Here is a 21,179-nt window from a genome sequence, read left to right as displayed (position 1 = left end):
GAGAGATAAGAAGGAGGGGAAAGATGTTGTGACGGGTTGGGGGATGGGGAGGGGGGAGGAATGTGTGCGTACTGGGATGAAAGAGAAAGAGAGGGGAACGGGGATATTACGTGAAATTAGAGAATTCAATGTTCATATCGCAGGGTTGCAAACTGTCCAACCAGAATATGAGGTGTTCAAGAAGGAACTGCAGATGCTGGAATATCGAAGGTACACAAAAATGCTGGAGAAACTCAGCGGGTGCAGCAGCATCTATGGAGCGAAGGGAAGAAGGGTTTTGGCCTGAAACGTTGCCCATTTCCTTCGCTCCATAGATGCTGCTGCACCCGCTGAGTTTCTCCAGCATTTTTGTGTACCACAGAATATGAGGTGCTGTTCCTCCAGTTTGCATGTGGCCTCGCTCTGGCAATGGAGGAGGCCAATAACAGAATGTTTTGTATGGGAATTGCAATAAGAATGAGAAGATTTTAACTGCCCTCCTTCTCGCACTATTTCACACCCCCGAATCCCCATTGCTCTTTTATCCCCTCTCATTCTTACCCCTATCCCATCCCCCCCCTTAATATTTTACTCCTCCTCTTCTTTCCTTATTAACGCCCATTTGTCTGCACCTCTAGCCTTTGTCACTTACTCCACCCTTCAGCCACCCCCGCCGCCCCATAACCTTATCCACCTATCACTTGCCAAGCATTATCCTGCTCCACCTCTCTTTTCAAGCTTTCTCTTCCCCCTATTCCTATCAGTCTTAAGACAGATTTCGACCCAAAATATCGTCTGCTCTTTCACAGATGCTGCCTGCCCTGCTGATTTCTTTCAGCACTTTGTATTTTGGTTGTGACCTAGTGTACATTTAATGACACTGAGGCAGGCTTATAGTTCTGCACCAATACTGTGTAACAGTTAATATGTGGGAGGTTCTGTCAGTGCTTAAGGGTGGTGCAGTAGTCTGATACAAATTTGATGTGGAAGTTGGTGGACTTTGTTGAGTTGCTGACTCATTTTTCCAAGAGGTGAAGACAAATCTTGATCATATAATTTAATGATGCATAGGTAACATTATTGATATTAAAACAAAACTCCAGTGGGCTCTGAGGTTGGTAACTAGCTGCAGTACTGCACAAAGGCACAATAGCAATGTTACACAAAAAAGCTGGAGAAACTCAGCGGGTGCAGCAGCCTTGCTGTCTCCTCCCCTTCCTCAGCCCCCCTGCTGTCTCCTCCCATCCCCCAGCCTTCTGGCTACTCCTCCTTTTCCCTTTCTTGTCCCCACCCACCCCCGCCCCCGATCAGTCTGAAGAAGGGTTTCGGCCCGAAACGTTGCCTATTTCCTTCGCTCCATAGATGCTGTTGCACCCGCTGAGTTTCTCCAGCTTTTTTGTGTAACCTTCGATTCTCCAGCATCTGCAGTTCCCTCTTAAACACAATAGCAATGTGATGGGTGTTACTAAACTAATAGCCAACAACTTAGGCCATTGATTAATTCAAATCCTTTTTCAGTTTGTAACTTAACTAATAAAAAGCCAGAATTTTTTTTCTAATAAAATTAATCTTATTAACTGTAAATGATGAAACTTCAGGATTATCATGTTAACCAGGCCCATCTGGTTTACTCATGCTCTTCAGAGACATTTATTTCCCTTTCCTGGCCTTGCACATGAGAACCATCATGCACCAACGTGGTTACCTCTTGGCTGCCTCCCAAGTCCAGGAACGACTGGAGATGAATCATAAATACCATGAATACCTGCACCACCCACATCCTGTGAATAAGTATCAAAAGCATTAATGTACATATCACTGCAAATATTCAGGATATGCTGAGCATGTCCTTTTATGGATAGCTTTTATTTTTGTCGATATCTGGAAAAGGGAAAATTTGAATTTGGACAAACTAGCAGTAGCTGCTATCTCAATGTGCTTTGCACATTTTTTTAATTTTTTTTTTTAAACTGAATTTTCCATTTTCAGCCTGTAATTTACTCATTGTTCTTTTAAAAGGGGAATTCCATTTGTGCAGATTGTTACATCATTCTTTTTTGAGAAAATGCTTGGCGTTGGGGTCGAAGCATTTCATCTCAATACAGCTAAGTAATTGGCCCGTTGAATCAATGCTATGTTGAACCATCCAGTCAGTACTGTTGTATTACTTCCCTCTGCCCTGCAAATTATTTCCCCTCTACAATATTTAGTTTATTTTTTTAAACACTGGTTGACTCTGCTTTCATCCACTCTAGGGTTAGAAGACTAAATAATAATAAATCTACCTGAACTAAAAGTTTATCATTGTGTTCCCACTGTATCTTTTGGCCATCACATTAAATCTGTGTCCCTGGTTTGTAAAATGGGGCTCTTGAAATTGCTGCATCCATTAAGGATTACTTAAAATGGTCAAGGCCAAAAGATGAATATAGCAAACACACCCTTAAGTGAGTGGCCATTTTAGGCTTTTTAACTGTGATATTAAAGTTTTGGCATGGAATTATTTTAATATTTAACATGGGAACAGCCGATCCAGCAAGTTGAATCAATTGTGAAGATAGACACAAAATGCTGGAGTAACTCAGCAGCATCCCTGAACAGAACGAATGGGTGATTTGGGTTGAGACCCTTCTGAATCAGGGGAGAGGGAGATACAGAGATAAGGAAATGTAAGGTGTTAAAACGAGACGGAGGATGGAGATCAAGGTAAATGTACAATCGATCATTGTTAACGTGGAGAAGGTAACAATAAATCGATTCTGTGCTTCTTCTTCGGGGTTTAAGTCAGCCCGATCCCCTGACTTCCTTTTTTCTCCAACAAGCCCCCTCCTTTCTAAACACCTCTTCATTTTTCTTTTTGAACTATTTGTAGACGGAGTAATCAATTGTTGCAGGGTATTTTGCCCTTTGTGTAAAGATTATTTTTCTGTAGTTTAATATAGATTTTAAGGACAGACCAGTTCAAATTCTGTTCATAACTTGTAAAGATCTTTTATGCTAATGTTTTTTTTGGTCTTTGCTTGCAGCTTCATGTTCCCAGTATCAGGGGGATTAATTCCTCCCCAAGGTATGTATGGCATTGCTGCAGTTCTACCATGCATATCTTGATGCTTTCCTCTTGTATCCATGTAACATTTTTCACCATTATGTATCCTGTATCACTATATTGCCATCATTCTTTGAACCATTCATTGCAATGCCCCAGTTTTGCATGTGTTTCTTTTAATGCACTAATGAGCTCTGAGTAAATTATTATTCAGTTGCTGGATTTGGCTTAAAACATTTTTAAATTGGGAAATACATATAAATGTTGTAAACAATGTGTTGTGCATCAGCTGGCCCTGCTTATTATCTTTTGATCAATAAGAAAAATGATGCAGTGATTATTTGCTGGTGATGCTTTTGGAAATATGAAATAATTCACCTGCGACACATTCCTTTCCACTGCACCCTCCCTCCAACACTCATCGTATAAAAATAACTAAGCAATTAACCTTTGTTCATTTTTCTTTCCTCCATTGCTGTTTTTTCTGCACACCACTTTCTTTGAAAGAAAACAATCTCACTGACACTCATAGTTTAACGTAACCAGGTTTTCAGCTTGTTTCCAGCTGCTTTCATATGGTCACCCATGGACACATTTGCCATACATACATTAACTTTCCACTAAATACAAGGCACCTGCTGAATTCTCTGTTATTCGTGGGTTACCATAACAGTCTAATAATGAACTTTGAATCTCAATAAACTACATGCTGGAACATGTATTTAACCCAGAATGTGTTGAACAAACTCTTCTGCATTGAGTGCGACTTATACAAAATATGTAACTAAAGATAAAATAAAATGCTAATATAACTTGTGCAGACTGAAATGGCAGCACCAGTACTTTACTGCTTGCACAGTTACATGTGCTTTGTACATTAAATGAGAGTGAAAAGTGAAAACATCTTGAGCTCTTTTTTAAAATGACACATGAAAACACTCTTCAGAAAATGTGGCGGCTTCCGACCCCACTCCCGACTCGCAAGGTGCGAGGCCCTCTCACCTGATGTTTCTTGCCGTCAGTGGTGAATTTGTCCGTTCCCCACTGGAACACCTGCCCCTCTGTTCATTTGGCATCTTACTGTGAGGCTCCCTCCCCTCTCACCTGCTGTCGCTTCCAAGGTGGAGTATGTGAGCGCCTCAGTGGGAGAAAGAGGAGGCGGCGACGGCAGTGGGTGAAGAAGCCAACTAGATAGAGTGACGGTCAAACCGGGAGCGGATAAAGCCACTGCTGACAGCAAGATCGCTATAGCTTTGGTATATCCTTCTCACATTACACTTACTCACTTATCTTTTCATTACCAGTAAACCTATATACACTCTCCTTGCTTCATTTGTCATTTAAAAAAAAACGCTCAGTATTTTTCCCTGTTACCATCGGTATAACAGCAGGATTCCTTGACAAGCCCTCTCCCTATTTTAGGACTAGGACACAGATCCTTAGGAAGAACCAAATTGCTATCAGCTAGCTCAGCATAGAGATAAATTGCAAGACATTTTGGTCCACATACTGCACTACTGCACTCTGGTGTGTTTCCATTCTCAAATCTTTTGTGAAATGTGTGACATTACATTTTAATTTTCTTTCTTACTGCACCCTTTGATTTGTAGAGAAGGCCAAAGGGAAAGCACAGAACCAGATGTCAATCTGTACGGCTTAATTTGCATTGTAGTTTTGAATTATCTTTTAAAGAAAATGTTTAATATTCTCACAGTACAGAAATTGACATAGTATTTGTTTATAATTGAAAATGATATGTTTATTTTGGTGCTGTTTGCTTGATATTTGGGAAGCCTTTAATACTAGTCAATTATCAGAAATAAGTGGGAGATCGCATATGCTACAATCTATTTGCAGTCTACTGTTATCATTTGTTACACTTAAAATGAGTTAATTATTGTTATGCTTCTACCTTTAGTTGGGAAACTGGGGTGATGATAGGTTGGTGGATGAAATAAACAATAAAATGACCGTACCACACCTACACTATAAAACTGCAAAAAAAAATGTATCATGCCAAAAACATGAATAGTAGCAGATACAAACTGCATATGAATGTTTGCAAAATACACTTCAAATTACACAATAGATGTGAAAGAAGCTAATTTATTGCAAAGATGTGAAAGAAGCTAATTTATCTTATATCTCACATCCAAAGCAACAGATCTAGAACATAAAACATAGAACAGTACAGCACAGGGACAGGCCCTTGTGCTCTCCACAGATGCTGCCTAACCAGCTGACTTACTCCAGCATTTTATGTCTTCTTTCTAAACCCGCATCTGCAGTTCCCTGTATCTAAACTTCCTACATTCTCACTTCTCACATGTTAATCTCCTCTGCCTGCATGTGATCCATATCTATCTTTGGAATAACACACATCCAGTTCGTGATTGAGTTTTTTTCTCTGCCATAATATAAAACGGTTCAGGAACTGCTCCAAGCTAGAACATAATTCACTCTGTATTACTTGCAACAATTCCTTTCCCAATCCTTTAAATATGACTAGATTGTGTAGGGTACCTCAAGCATCGCTACGCAGGGCATTCAACTCTGGAGCCATTTTTATTATAATTAGGTCTAGTCAGGTAAAAGGCCATTCCGGGGAGTCCAAGAGGAGGGGGACCGGTGGAGACGAGAAAAGGCTTTTATTATAATGTCTAGAGAAGGTACTTTTGAAGGGTCTTGACCCGAAACATCACCCATTGCTTCTCTCCAGAGATGCTGACTGTCCCACTGAGTTACTCCAGCACTTTGTACCTGTCATAGAAACATAGAAAATAGGTGCAGGAGGAGGCCATTCAGCCCTTCGAGCCAGCACCACCATTCATTGTGATCATGGCTGATCGTCCCCAATCAATAACCCGTGCCTGCCTTCTCCCCATATCCCTTGATTCCACTAAGCCCTAGAGCTCTATCTAACTCTCTCTTAAATCCATCCAGTGATTTGGCCTCCACTGCCCTCTGTGGCAGAGAATTCCACAAAATTCACAACTCTCTGGGTGAAAACATTTTTTCTCACCTCAGTCCTAAATGGCCTCCCCTTTATTCTAAGACAGTGGCCCTTGGTTCTGGACATTCCCAACATTGGGAACAATTTTCGTCCATCTAGCTTGTCCAGTCTTTTATAATTTTATATGTTTCTATAAGATCTCGCCTCATCCTTCTAAACTCCAGTGAAGCCTAGTCTTTTCAATCTTTCCTCATATGACACTCCTGCCATCCCAGGGATCAATCTTGTGAACCTAAGCGGCACTGCCTCAATTACAAGGATGTAATCAGGGCACATGCAAAATAAAATATGGCATCTGATGCAATTGTGTTAGATATTCCAAATTTACAAATTTCACCAAATATTGCCTTATCATTTGTACAGCATATTAATTTATTGCAACTCAAGCTGCATTGATGAACATGTCATTTCTCTACTGAGTTAACAATGAAGACATGCCCAATAGTTATGAGCCACTTTCATGTTTGTTTCTCAACTGAGGAGAGAGCTTTCCCAAATAAGTAAATACTTGATCATTGTCACAAAGTCACTCAGTAGCATGAACTGCTCAGTAGTGTCAGAGGGCCTCAGGGTACCAGTAGGCTCTCCATGTTCTTTCACCATGGAGAAATGTATACAATCAATAAATACAAAGCAGTAATTACTGAGAACTTTGATGACCAACATACTTAAGGAACAAAATACTTAGTTGAATGTGGTGCTTATATTCACTGGGTTGCTTTCTGGTATTCAAAAGTTGATTAATGGAAAGAAACTGAGCCTGCACTCATTTGAGAATGAAATGAAAGGTGATCTTATTGAAGCATATAAGGTTCCAAGAAGTGTTAGATGCTGAGAGGATGATTCCTGTAGTAGATATATCTCAAACTGTGGTGCATCAATTAACCTGGTTGCCCATTTAAAGCAAAGACGAGAAATTTATTCTCTCGGTGGGTTATAGATATTTGTAATTATCTCGAAGGTAGACGCAAAGTGCTGGAGTAACTCAGCGGGACAGGCAGCATCTCTGGAGGACATGGATAGGTGACGTTTCACAGAGTGCTGGAGTAACTCAACGGGACAGGCAGCATCTCTGGAGAAAAGGAATGGGTGACGTTTCGGGTGGAGACCCTTCCCCCTGTCCTGCTGAGTTACTCCAGTTCTTTCCTACACATTCTATAATTATCTTGATGAGCAATGGAGGCAAAGTTATTGAAGAAATTAGAGGTTGGGTTTGACAGACATAATTGCAGTCGAGTGAGGCAGTATGGGGGGAGAGCAGGATAGTAGTGTTGAGGCCAAGACTGGATTGAACATGTTATTCCATTGTGGAGCCCGCTTGAAACTTTCTTGTTTCTTATAGAAACATAGAAAATAGGTTCAGGAGTAGGCCATTCGGCCCTTCGAGCTTAAACCGCCATTCAATATGATCATGGCTGATCATCCAACTCAGTATCCTGTACCTGCCTTCTCCCCATATCCCCTGATCCCTTTAGCCACAAGGGCCACATCTAACTCCCTCTTACATATAGCCAATGAACTGGCCTCAACTACCTTCTGTGGCAGAGAATTCCAGAGATTCACTACAATACAATATTTATTACATGTCATTTGAACCTCAGTGAGGCTCAAACGAAATTCCGTTTCCACAGCCATACAATCAAAGACAATTTCCTACAGACATACACACAATTTAATTCACACAAACATCCATCACAGTGAACCCACTGTGATGGAAGGCAAAGTCTTTTCTCTCCCCTGTTCTCCATTTCTCTCCCGATGTCCAAGCCCCAGGCGGGCGATGATAAATCCCACGGCCATTTTAGGCCCTGCCAGGTCGATGTACGGCCCTGCTCCCGGTCTAAACGTCACAATGTTGGAGTCCCCGGCGGGCGCTGTAATGTCCCACGGCCATGAAGCCGCGCCGGGCGATGTCCGTCCCCGCTCCGGGTCGTTGTAACCCTGCGACACGGGCTGGAGAAGTCGCGTTGCGGGAGCTCTGGGAAGCGGTCTCTCCACCCAGACCCACGAGCTCCTGATGTCCCAGTCCACCGGACCTGCGGCTGCGTTGCTGGAGCCTCCGAGCCCCAGGAGTCGAGTCTCAGCAGCGAGTCACCACGGCTCCCCACGCTCCGAGGCCGGCCAGCCCCACCATGGTGAGTAGTCCGCAGCTCCGCAGTCTCCCAAGCCACCGGGTCGTTCAGGTTGGAGGCCGCTCCACGGTGCTAGGCCCCAACGACAACGGAGACCCGACAGGGAAAAGGTCGGGTCTCCCGGACAGGGAAGAGATTTTAAACAGTTCCCCCCCCCCCCCCTCCCACATATACACATTTAAAACTAGTATTAAAAAACACCAACACTACATTTAACTAAACAAAAAAAAAAAAAAGACAGACAGGCTGTAGGGGCCGCTGCAACGGGTGAGTCGCGCCGCCAACCAAAAAAAAACCTCTATGCGTGAAAAATGTTTTTCTCATCTCGGTCCCTTCCCCCTTATCCTTAAACTGTGACCCCCTTATTCTGGACTTCCCCAACATCGGGAACAATCTTCCTGTATCTAGCCTGTCCAAACCCTTAAGAATTTTGTAAGTTTCCATAAGATCGCCCCTCAATCTTCTAAATTCCAGCGAGTACAAGCTGAGTCTATCCAGTCTTTCTTCATATGAAAGTCCTGCCATCCCAGGAATCAGTCTGGTGAACCTTTTCTGTACTCCCTCTATGGCAAGAATGTCTTTCTGTTCCATATTCTTATTTCTAACAGAATTGTGCAACATATATTCAGCGATTTTTAAGAAAATGCATAGAGTTTAAATGAAGGTTTCCATTTCACAATTTTTTTGTGTAGGGATGACACCAATGCAGCATCAGCAGCAGCAGCAGCAGGGATTCCCCATGGTACCTGTGATGCAGGCTAACATGCAAGGCATAATAGGAATGAACTTCAGTTCACAGATGCCTGCTGGATCAATGCCTATGCAGGTAATTCAGTGATAAACATTTGACTTGCAATATTCTTCATCCGTATGACATTTAAAATATAATATTTTGGCTATATTATTGTCTATGGTATCATTTTCATCGTATAGTGGATTCCCAATCTACTCTGCAAGATGTGGAGGGTACCAACAAACATAAATTGTGCAAGAATATATTGTGCCTCTATCAAATTATTTTTCAGTGAGTCTTAAACAGTGATTGTACAACTATTTAGAAGTAATAGGTTGCACATCAAGCTGTAAATTGTGTAAGGAAACTTGAAGCAAAACAATCAAATGGTTTTTGCCCCAACATATCTTTCCAAGTACAGGTGCACAACCTTTTATCCGAAGGTCCAAATAACGAAAACCTCCGAATAGCGACATTTTTTCAGTCCTTGAAGAAAGGTCCTTGAAAACGTTCACCGAGGGCGGCCCGCAGAGGTGACAGCGGAACCTCCGGTCGGTCTTCGAAGAAAGGGGTACTAAAGCCCCATTCATAAAAGAGAAGGCGAGGGTATATTGCGCGGGAGGGTTAATAATTGACAATCTGCTGCTGCCTGCCCACTGAGGTTAAAAAGTTCCCACGGTAGACTCACGATACACAGTGTATCGTGAGTCTTGCGTGGGAACTTTTTTTAACTCAGCGTGCAGGCAGCAGCAAATTGTCGCTCCCTTCAGTTTCACCCCACCTACACCCCTCTGCTTCCCGGCCATGTGTGTGACCCCTTCCCTCCCCTCTCCAGCTCCCCGCGCATTGCACCGGCGCGGGGGTTTTGCACTGTCTTCACGTCGGAGCTAGTGCCAGTCACCGGAGACGTCAGGACCAACGGGACACCGACCCCCAGGCCCACTGCAAGCACGGAGATCCCAGAGACCCACAGCCAGCAGCAGCCCAGCCCCGTTCCAATTCCAGAGGAACAAGCTCTCCGCTGTCCCCGTAGGGACAGAAGCTGATGGCTCGGGCTGTGACGTCTCCGGCCACCCCCCTGTACAGGGGCTGAGACTGGGAACTGTGGGGTTGTTTGCAGTTGCAGAGGGAGGGGGCAAGGGCGGTAAAGTTCCAAGTCTCAGCTCCATTCCAGGGGGGTGACCGGAGACGTCAGGACCAACAGGCCACCGACTGCAAGCACGGAGATCCCAGAGACTCACAGCCAGCAGCAACTCTAGCCCAGCCGCCCTCCAACTCCAGAGGAACCCGGGTTGCGGATGAGGGGGCGCAGCTCGGGCTGTGGGTGAACTGCCACTTGTCGCTGTAGCGGCGCATCGGGGAGCGGGTTCCTGTTGGTCCTGACGTCTCCGGCCATCCCCCTGGACAGGAGCTGAGAGACGTCAGGACCACCAGAAGCCGCTCCCCGATGCGCCGCTACAGCGACAAGTGGCAGTTCGCCCACAGCCCGAGCTGCGCCCCCTCATCGGGACACCGACCCCCAGGCCCACTGCAAGCACGGAGATCCCAGAGACTCACAGCCAGCAACAACTCTAGCCCAGCCCCGCTCCAACTCCAGAGGAACCCGGGTTGCGGATGAGGGGGCACAGCTCGGGCTGTGGGCGAACTGCCACTTGTCGCCGTAGCGGCCCATCGGGGAGCAGATTCCTCTGGAGTTGGAGGGACAGGGAGACACAGCGGCTTTTGAGAATGGTGGGCAATCACTTCCAAAGTTCTGCCCACACACTCAGTACACCTCTCCTACACTTGTCTCCCGCACTAAGATCATCTCGCAGAGAATGATCCCAGCCTAACCCTCCCTATTCTCTCCTATTCTGCAAGAAAAAACTACATTGAAGACTCAAACTCGCGATCGAGTAACTGCCGGGATCGAGGCGCAAACTCGCGACCTTACGGATACGAGCCGAGCACTCTACCACTGAGCCAGCCGTTAAAATCTACGCTAAAAATCTTCCATTCCGAAAACCGAAAAATTCTGAATTACGAAAAGTGTCTGGTCCCAAGGCTTTCGGATAAAAGGTTGTGCACCTGTACTATATTTCCCTCCCACAACTACTTTCACAAATCAGGTCACAGTTAATTTATAGCCTTGGATTTGTTGATGTCACAATTCCATCCCATGCTGTGTGAGATAGTTTAAATCCAGTTCTAATTCATAATAATATACTTATTGTTGCATGTTACTCAAAAGCTTTATCAAATACTGTACATCTTGATGAGTATGTACAAATTGAATGTTTATTTAAAGGGTACACTTGACTTATCATTTGTTTCCCATACATTGTTTAATGTTTGCTTAATTATTAACAACTTGCTCAAAGATGTATTGGGATACCATGGTGATGTTTGCATCAGAAGGTTTTTACAATACAGCCTTAATAAATAAGGCTCTACATGGATCGAAGCAAAAAGGCAAGCAAGTTGGATTTAATTACCCTTTCCATTTCTGTTATGTTCTGTTGGAAGTCTTATTTTAAAATTATAGAGTCTTAAAGCGATACAGTGGGGAAACAGGCCCTTCAGCCCAACTTGCCCACACTGGTCAACATGCCCCAGCTACACTAGTCCCACCTGCCTGCATTTGGTCCATATCCCTTCTATTATATTATCCTATTATGAGAGGCACATAAAATTATGAGAGGCTTAGATAGGGTAGCAGCCAGAACCTTTTTCCCAGGATGGAAAACTCAGACCGGAGGGCATAGCTTTAAGGTGAGAGGGGCAAAGTTTAAAGGAAATGTGTGGGGAATTGTTTTATGCAAAAGGTGGTAAATGCCTGGTCACACCACTGGGTGTGGTGGTTGAGGCAGATACAATAGTGGCTTTTAAGAGACTTAAACAGACATATGGATATGCAGGAATTTAAGAATATGAATTATGTGCAGGTAGAGAAGAGATGATCTTGGCAACATGTTTGGCACAGCCAATATGGGACGAAGGGCCTGTTTCTGTGTTATACTATTCTATTTTTCTAGGTTCTTTGTAACTTCTGAAAACCTTTGCACCTCTCAGGGTGGAATGCCGATGGGTACCATGCCACCAGCGGGAATGCCATATATGCCACAACATCATTACATGGCAATGCGGCCATCACCGCCACAGTACACACCGGATATGCAAAAACAGTTTGCTGAAGAGCAACAGTAAGATTGTTTTCTGTTTCAAGCAATTACACAGATTATTGTATTTCCTTAAAAATGATAGACATAATAAAGCTGTCGTTTGTGTTCCTCATTTGTGCAATAGGCAAAAAATACCTTTCCTTGAATTTGTAGATAATTTGTCTCCTCCCACACTTATTATTCATACCGACAATATTTATTGACAGAATGTCACTTTTTACGCAGTAACCAAGCTCCATGCAGAATGGGTAAATTCTCGGCCACTACCCGAAACATTTGCACGAAGAATAATGATTTTATGATAAAACGTTCAATTGTAACGCAGATCAAATAATGTAATTTAAGTAGTTTACTATTAATAGCTTTCTCATTTAATTATAATGGGTTAGTCAGTTACTGTATTGGATCATTAATGGGATGTAAATATAACAACTATTCAATGACATTTAGAAACACAGAAAATAGGTGCAGGAGTAGGCAATTCGGCCCTTCGAGCCTGCACCGCCATTCAATATGATCATGGCTGATCATCCAACACAGTATCCTGTACCTGCCTTCTCTCCATACCCCCTGACTCCTTGAGCCACAAGGGGCACATCTAACTCCCTCTTAAATATAGCCAATGAACTGGCCTCAACTACGTTCTGTGGCAGAGAGTTCCAGAGACTCACCACTCTCTGCGTGAAAAATGTTTTTCTCATCTCGGTCCTAAAGGATTTCCCCTTTATCCTTAAACTGACCCTTTGTCCTGGACTTCCCCAACATCGGGAACAATCTTCCTGCAGCTAGCCCGTCCTACCCCCTATGAATTTTGTGTGTTTCTATAAGACCCTCCCTCAATCTTCTAAATTCTAGCGAGTACAAGCCAAGTCTATCCAGTCTGTCTTCATATGAAAGTCCTGACATCCCAGGAATCAGTCTGGTGAACCTTCTCTGTACTCCCTCTGTGGCAATAATGTCTTTCCTCAGATTTGGAGACCAAAACTGTACACAATACGCCAGGTGTGGTCTCACCAATACCCTGTACAACTGCAGTAGAACCTCCCTGCTCCTATACTCAAATCCTTTTGCTATGAATGCTAACATAGCATTCGCTTTTTTCACTGCCTGCTGCACCTGCATGTCTACTTTCAATGACTTGTGTGCCATGACACCCAGGTCTCGTTGCATCTCCCCTTTTCCTAATCGGCCACCATTTAGATAATCGTCTACTTTCCTGTTTTTGCCACCAAAATGGATAACCTCACATTTATCCACATTATACTGCATCTGCCATGCATTTGCCCACTCACACAGCCTATCCAAGTCACCTTGCAGCCTCCTAGCATCCTCCTCACAGCTAACACTGCCCCCCAGCTTCGTGTCATCCACAACTTGGAGATGTTGCATTCAATTCCCTCGTGCAAATCATTAATATATATTATAAATAGGTGGGGTCCCAGCACTGAGCCTTGCGGTACCCCACTAGTCACTGCCTGCCATTCTGAAAAGGACCCGTTTACTCCTACTCTTTGCTTCCTGTTTGCTAGCCAGTTCTCTATCCACATCAATACTGAACCCCCAATACCATGTGCTTTAAGTTTGTATACTAATCTCTTATGTGGGACCTTGTCGAAAGCCTTCTGAAAGTCCAGATATAACACATCCACTGGTTCTCCCTTATCCACGCTACTAGTTACATCCTCGAAAAATTCTATAAGATTCGTCAGACATGATTTACCTTTCGTAAATCCATGCTGGCTTTGTCCAATGATTTCACCACTTTCCAAATGTGCTGCTATCCCATCTTTAATAGTTTCCCCACTACTGATGTTAGACTAACTGGTCTGTAATTCCCCGTTTTCTCTCTCCCTCCCTTTTTAAAAAGTGGGGTTACATTAGCTACCCTCCAATCCTCAGGAACTACTCCAGAATCTAAAGAGTTTTGAAAAATTATCGCTAATGCATCCACTATTTCTGGGGCTACTTCCTTAAGTACTCTGGGATGCAGCCGATCCGGCCCTGGGGATTTATAGGCCTTTAACCCATTCAATTTACCCAACACCACTTCCCGGCTAACCTGGATTTCACACAGTTCCTCCATCTCATTTGACCCGCGATCACCTGCTATTTCCGGCAGATTATTTATGTCTTCCTTAGTGAAGACGGAACCAATATAGTTATTCAATTGGTCTGCCATGACCTTGACCCCATGATCAACTCACCTGTTTCTGACTACAAGGGACCTACATTTGTTTTAACTAATCTCTTTCTCTTCACATATCTATAAAAACTTTTGCAGTCAGTTTTTATGTTCCCTGCCAGTTTTCTTTCATAATCTATTTTCCCTTTCCTAATTAAGCCCTTTGTCCTCCTCTGTTGGACTCTGAATTTCTCCCAGTCCTCTGCTAGGCTGCTTATTCTGGCTAATTTGTACGCTTCATCTTTTGTTTTGATACTATCCCCGATTTCCCTTGTTATCCATGGATCCACTGCCTTCCCTGATTTATTCTTTTGCCAAACTGGGATGAACAATTGTTGTAGTTCATCCATGCAGTCTTTAAATGCCTTTCATTGCATATCCACCGTCAACCCTTTAAGAATCAATTGCCAGTCAATCTTGGCCAATTCACGTCTCATACCCTCAAAGTTACCTTTCTTTAAGTTCAGAACCCCTTGCTTCTGAATTAACAATGTCACGCTCCATCCTAATGAAGAACTCAACCATATTATGGTCACTCTAGCCCAAGGGGCCACGCACAACAAAACTGCTAACTAACCCTTCCTCATCACTCAATACCCAGTCTAGAATAGCCTGCTCTCTCATTGGTTCCTCTACATGTTGATTTAGAAAACTATCCCCCATACATTTCAAGAAATCCTCTTCCTCAGCACCCCTGCCAATTTGGTTCACCCAATCTATATGTAGATTGAAGTCGCCCATTATAACCTTTGTTGCACGCATTTCTAATTTCCTGTCTGATGCCATCCCCAACTCCACTACTACTGTTAGGTGGCCTGTAGACAATACCCACTAGTGTTTTCTGCCCCTTAGTGTTTCGCAGCTCTACCCATATCGATTCCACATCCTCCAAGCTAATGTCCTTCCTTTCCATTGCGTTAATCTCCTCTCTAACCAGCAACGCTACCCCACCTCCTTTTCCTTTCTGTCTATCCCTCCTGAATATTGAATATCCCTGGATGTTGAGCTCCCAGCCGTGGTCACCCTGGAGGCATGTCTCCGTGATCCCAACTATGTCATAATCATTAATAGCTATCTGCACATTCAACTCATCCACCTTATTATAAATGCTCCTTGCATTGAGACACAAAGCCTTCAGGCTTGTTTTTACAACGCTCTTACCCCTTATACAATTATGTTGAAAAGTTGCCCTTTTTGATTTTTGCCCTAGATTTGTCTGCCTGCCACGTTTACTTTTCACCTTGCTACCTATTGCTTCTACCTTCATTTTACACCCTCTGTCTCTACGCTCACACATTTAACAACCCCACCACCTCTTATTCTCTGTTTATTTATTTATTTTTCTTCCCCCCCCCTATACGTTTGGTCTGAGTGCTTCCCTCCTCTACCTCCTGCCTCACACACTGTCTACTAGCTTTCTCTATTTGAGTCCCTCCCCCCATTTAGTCTTTGGTTTTCTCTGCTTCTCCAGAAAACGATTTGAACAGCAACAAAAGATGATGGAAGAGGAACGGAAACGGCGACAGTTCGAAGAGCAAAAGCAGAAGCTTCGCCTTCTGAGCAGTGTGAAACCGAAGGTACTATCCAGCAATCTCGTAAATATGCTTTTGTTCAGTTTGGTTCATTTTAGTTCATAGTGTCATACAGTATGGAAACAGGTCCTTCGAACCAAAATTGCCCAGGCTACCAACATGTCCCATCTACAATAGTCACATCTGACTGCATTTGGCCCACATCCCTCTAAAACTGTCCCATCCATGTACCTGTCCAAATGTTCCTTCTATGTTGTGCTAGTACCTGCCTCCTCTGGCAGCTCGTTCAATGCACCTACTGCCCTTTATGTAAAAAGGTTGCCCCTCAGAAGATTCTGTGCATTTACTTTATCTATTATCCCATGATCTTGCACCCCTCTATAAGATCATAAGTGATAGGAGTAGAATTAGCCATTTGGCCCATCAAGTCTACTCTGTTATTCAATCATGGCTGATCTATCTCTCTCTGCTATCTCTCCCATTCTCCTGCCTTCTCCCCATGACCTCTGACACCCCACATCCTCCTGCATTCCAAGGAATAAAGTCCTAGCCTGCTCAATCTCTCCCTATGGTTCAGGCCCTCGTGTGTAGAAACATAGAAAATAGGTGCAGGAGTAGGCCATTCGGCCCTTCGAGCCTGCACCGCCATTCGATATGATCATGGCTGATCATCCAACTCAGTATCCCATCCCTGTCTTCTCTCCATACCCCCTGATCCCTTAAGCCACAAGGGCCACATCTAACACTCTCTTAAATATAGCCAATGAACTGGCCTCAACTACCTTTTGTGGCAGAGAATTCCACAGATTCACTACTCTCTGTGTAAAAAATGATTTTCTCATCTCGGTCCTAAAAGACTTCACTCTTATCCTTAAACTGTGACCCCCTAGTTCTGGACTGCATCTAGCCAGTCCAGCCCCTTAAGAATTTTGTAAGTTTCTATAAGATCCCCCCTCAATCTTCTAAATTTTAGCGTGTATTTAGCATGTCTAGCGTGTCTTAGCAACATCCTCGTAAATCTTGTATATAGTCAATAGGTGCAGGAGTAGGCCATTCGGACTCTTAAGCCAGCACCGCCAGTCAATGTGATCATGGCTGGTCATCTACAATCAGTACCCCGTTCCTGCCTTCTCCCCATATCCCTTGACTCAGCTGTCTTTAAGATCTCTGTCTAACTCTCTTTTGAAAACATCCAGAGAACCAGCCTCCACCGCCCTCTGAGGCAGAGAATTTCATGGACTCACAAATCTCTGTGAAAAAGTTTTTCCTCTTCTACGTTCTAAATGGGTGACTCCTTATTCTTAAACTGTGGGTACTGGTTCTGGACTCCCCCAACATCGGGACCATGTTTCCTGCCTCTAGCGTGTCCAAACCCTTAATAATCTTATATGTTCCAATAATATTCCCTCTCATCCTTCTAAATTCCAGAGTATACAAGCCCAGCCGCTCCATTCTATCAACATATGACCGTCCAGCCATCCCGGGAATTAACCTGGTGAACCTACGCTGCACTCCCTCAATAACAAGAATGTCCGTCCTCAAATTGGGATACCAAAATTGCACACAAAACTCCAGGTGTGGTCTCACAAGGGCCCTGTACAACTGCAGAAAGACCTCTTTGCTCCTACACTCAATTCCTCTTGCTATGAAGTCCAACATGCCATTTGCTTTCTTCACTCATTGCTGTACCTGCAGTCTTACTTCCAATGACTGATGAACAAGGACCCCCAGAACCCGTTGTACTTCCCCGGTTCCCAACTTGACTTCATTTAGATAATAACTACACTAAGTGGGACCCGTTGGGTCCCAGCATCACACGGGAGGGCTGGTCACCAATACTGCTAGCCAGTCGGGGGGCACTAGTATGGGTGTTGCGGGCCGAAGGTACTGGTTTCCAGAGGGCTAGTATAGACATTGTGGGTCGTATGGATGCTTGGGCAGGCATCCAGCTGTTGCAACGATTTTAAAAGCCAAGCCAAGGCAAACAATTGGGCTGCTGCCACCCGACAACCAAAATTCACTTTGTGAACACAAACTTTTTAAAAAGGGCTGCAGCCACTTTACAGCCGCATCGAGGGGACTCACCGTGGAGTAGACGTGCCTTCAGTGTTATTCGCAGCTCAGAGAGCCGTGAGCCTCTCGCTTCCTGGTTCTGGCAGAGACCGAGTGAGACACGACACTTCCTGGTTTTATAGTCCCTCCCCCTGCCGCCAGTGGAGGCAGCAGAGAGAATGGGGAATTTTGTAAAAACATTAATATATCTCTCATTTTTCATCGACGGAAAAAATCCTCCGCACTCATACGGCGGAGGGTGCTCTGAGCGAGGTGGCCAAAAATGACGGCCATAGGTGGCGGCGTGCTACCACAGTGCATATCCTCATATTTATCCTGCATTAAATGCATCTGCCATGCATCTGCCCACTCACTCAACTCAAATCACCCTGCATCCTCATAGCATCCTCCTCACAGTTTACACTGCCACCCAGCTTTGTGTCATCAGCAAATTTGCTAATGTTACTTTTAATCCCTTCATCTAAATCATTAATGTATATTGTAAATAGCTGCAGTCCCAGTACCAAGCCTTGCGGTACCCCACTAGTCACTGCCTGCCATTCTAAAAGGGACCTGTGAATCCCTACTCTTTGTTTCCAGTCTGCCAACCAATTTTCTATCCATGTCATTGCCCTACCCCAATACCACATGCTCTAATTTTGTCCACTAATCTCCTATATGGGACCTTATCAAATGCTTTCTGAAAGTTCTGTACTCTTTCCAGCTTAACAACATCTTTCCTATAACAGGGTGACCAAAACCAAAAAATCTATAGTTATTGGCAAGTACAACTTCAGAAGTTTCAGAACGGACACACTTTTCTTTAGTGAGATTCAAAACTGCTATTGTCAAAGCCGTTTTCATAAATTACTGAACCATAATCTGCATTTAATGGGCTGAATTATGGAACATAGAATGGGATGGGAGGGGTTCTCCCTCCATGTCAAAGCTTGCTCATCAATTGTGGGTGAGAGGTCCCCACAAGGGATTTAGAATTCCCAAGGAAAAAAATGCAAGAAATTGAGGGGAAAATACTGAACATCATAAATAATAGTCAGGATTTTGCAATCAGAAACCTACATTTAGAACAATCCGTTCATTGCTCAATTTTCTACAGACTTTCTGTATCTAAACGTGGCATAATTGGAAAGTTAAGTGGAATGATGCCCTGAAAAGAGGCACTGGAACTTGTGTGAATGGAATAATTATAACTTAGTTCCTTCATAAATCAATGAGTCCTGACAGCTTTAAACATTAATTGTCAGTGAGTTTGTTTGCAAGATAATACTGTTTGTGGTTAAATATATACACATGGCTGAATGGACAAGCCCTTTGTTTACGTGTTGGTTTAATGGGTGCCCTTAACTTCATGCCGTTGTGTGTATTTGGATTCTCTTAATGAGATATCTTTATTGTTCCTGGAGGGCAGCTTGGTGCTGATGTCTCTCAACAGCAAACAATTAACATCCCCCCCCCCCCCCCCCCCCCCCCCCCCTTCAAATCCTTCAAATAAAATCCTGGGTAGCTATTAAATGAACTTCTTCTTGCGTATGAAACAAGTGAGTTTATTGTCATGTGTTCCTGATAGGACAATGAAACATAAACCAAAGGAATGGTTCGATCTCAAGCCGGGTGTTAAGCAGCCAGGTTGTTGTCTCTATTGTCAATGTCTGCCAGGCCCTGAGCTCCATTTGGTGGGTGGTAGAGCGGGCACCCAGAGATGACATGGTTGGCATATTAAATGAAGAATGTCATTGAAGATTATAGGGACACATTATCCATTCTGTGAAAATAGTGAAATTCTGTTTTTAAGAGATCACAGCTTTGGGTAGAATGTAACCTGTCATGGCTGCTGGTGGCTGTGTGAGTGAGAGTTGCTCCCACAGCATTTAAACTGCATGAATACAGTGGCACGGATTAAAGTAAATACCATTTGTTTATAGCCTTACAAAATGCAAAAGAACACAAGTTGTTTTGGTTCTCTACCCCACATACCTTTTAGTTTTTGTAGCAGGTGTCGATGTTGTTCCAGTTGTGCACTTGGTTTCATTAATCCACTCTCTCCTGGGGATCTTTATTTAATCTGTTCATTTTCATTGGGGTGTAGCAGCCATTTGCAGGAGAGAAGCAATTGCTTACTCAGTGTTAAGTGTAACAGTTATTTTATAATTGCTTGGTTTTATTTCCAATTTCATGTTAATTAATAATACTTAAATTGCATCAAGAAAGTCATGATCCAGCTCTATAAGACTTTGGTTAGGCCACATTAGGAGTATTGAGTGCAGTTCTGGTCATTCCATTGCAGAATGGATGTGGAGGGTATGGAGAGGGTGCATAGGTGGTTTACCAGAATGTTGCTGTGTATTTAAGGGTTTCAGCTATCTATCTAAACCAGCATCTGCAGTTCCTTCCTACACAGGTAGACAGTCAGAACCTTTTTCCCAGGGTGGGAATGTCCAATACTAGTGGACAGAGCTATAAGGTGAGAGGGGAAAGTTTAATGGAGATGTGCAGGGCAAGTTTTTTACACACAGTTGTGTGGACCTGGAATGCATTGCCAGGGTTGGTGGTGGAAGCAGATGGTGGCGATTAAGAGGCTTTTAGATATTCATATTGATGTGCAAGGAATAGAGGGATATGGATGATGTACAAGCAGATGAAATTAGTTTAACTTGGCATCATGTTTGGCACAAACATTATGGGCCAAAGGACCAGTTCCTGTGCTGAACTATTATATGCTCTATGTAATAAATCACCTGCTTCTCTCATTCTGGTTTCAGATTGGGGAAAAAAACAGAGATGATGCTTTGGAAGCCATTAAAGGAAACCTTGCTGGGTTCACAAGGGATGCAAAGATGCACCCAGGCCCTGCTCCACATTCCAGTAAACAAGGTCAGTGTGTCTGTAAATGAATGAAGCTTATTATTGTAGCAAATGTCTATCACATTTCAAGGCTTATAATTTGACAAGAAGATGCTCTGGTCAATAATTGTGAAATTATGAGAAAAATTAAAATGATTTGAAACACTGCAGCCTTCCACCCTCACTATTTACCATCCTGGAATATTCATCTAGTACTGAGTGAAAGACATTTTGCACAACTCAACAGTCCATCTGAATAAATGGTGCCAATATTTTGATTTTGTTTTTCACTCAACCCCTTCATAAATCTGTTGTTGGTGTGTTAGATTGAGTTGGATTCTGCTTCCACCATGCCACTAGATGCAGAATATTGAGTATTCAATAGGAAATAAGCAGTAGGCAAATTCTTTGATTTGATTTTAAACTCTTCTTGGTATCCCATATTTCCTAACACTGTGCCTCGATGCAAAGATCTTTCTGAGTGGTA

At 43.5% G+C, this 21,179-nt stretch overlaps 1 protein-coding gene across 7 annotated transcripts in view; it reads left to right on the top strand.

Annotated features, from left to right (window-relative positions):
- synrg (synergin, gamma) overlaps positions 1-21,179 on the top strand; it is a 123,760-nt gene that overhangs the window by 10,191 nt on the left and 92,390 nt on the right. For all 7 annotated transcript variants that reach the window (XM_055658211.1, XM_055658210.1, XM_055658208.1 and 4 more), the window contains exons 2-6: positions 3,006-3,046; positions 8,863-8,996; positions 11,955-12,085; positions 15,718-15,823; positions 20,611-20,722. In XM_055658211.1, the coding sequence (XP_055514186.1) occupies positions 3,006-3,046; positions 8,863-8,996; positions 11,955-12,085; positions 15,718-15,823; positions 20,611-20,722 (524 nt within the window). The remainder of the gene's footprint in view (positions 1-3,005; positions 3,047-8,862; positions 8,997-11,954; positions 12,086-15,717; positions 15,824-20,610; positions 20,723-21,179) is intronic.

This window comes from Leucoraja erinacea, chromosome 28 (genome assembly GCF_028641065.1).
Source record: "Leucoraja erinacea ecotype New England chromosome 28, Leri_hhj_1, whole genome shotgun sequence".
In the NCBI taxonomy this organism is placed as follows: Eukaryota; Metazoa; Chordata; class Chondrichthyes; order Rajiformes; family Rajidae; genus Leucoraja; species Leucoraja erinaceus.
Note: the sequence above shows the minus strand (reverse complement) of the source record. Positions and strands in the feature narration are given on the sequence as shown.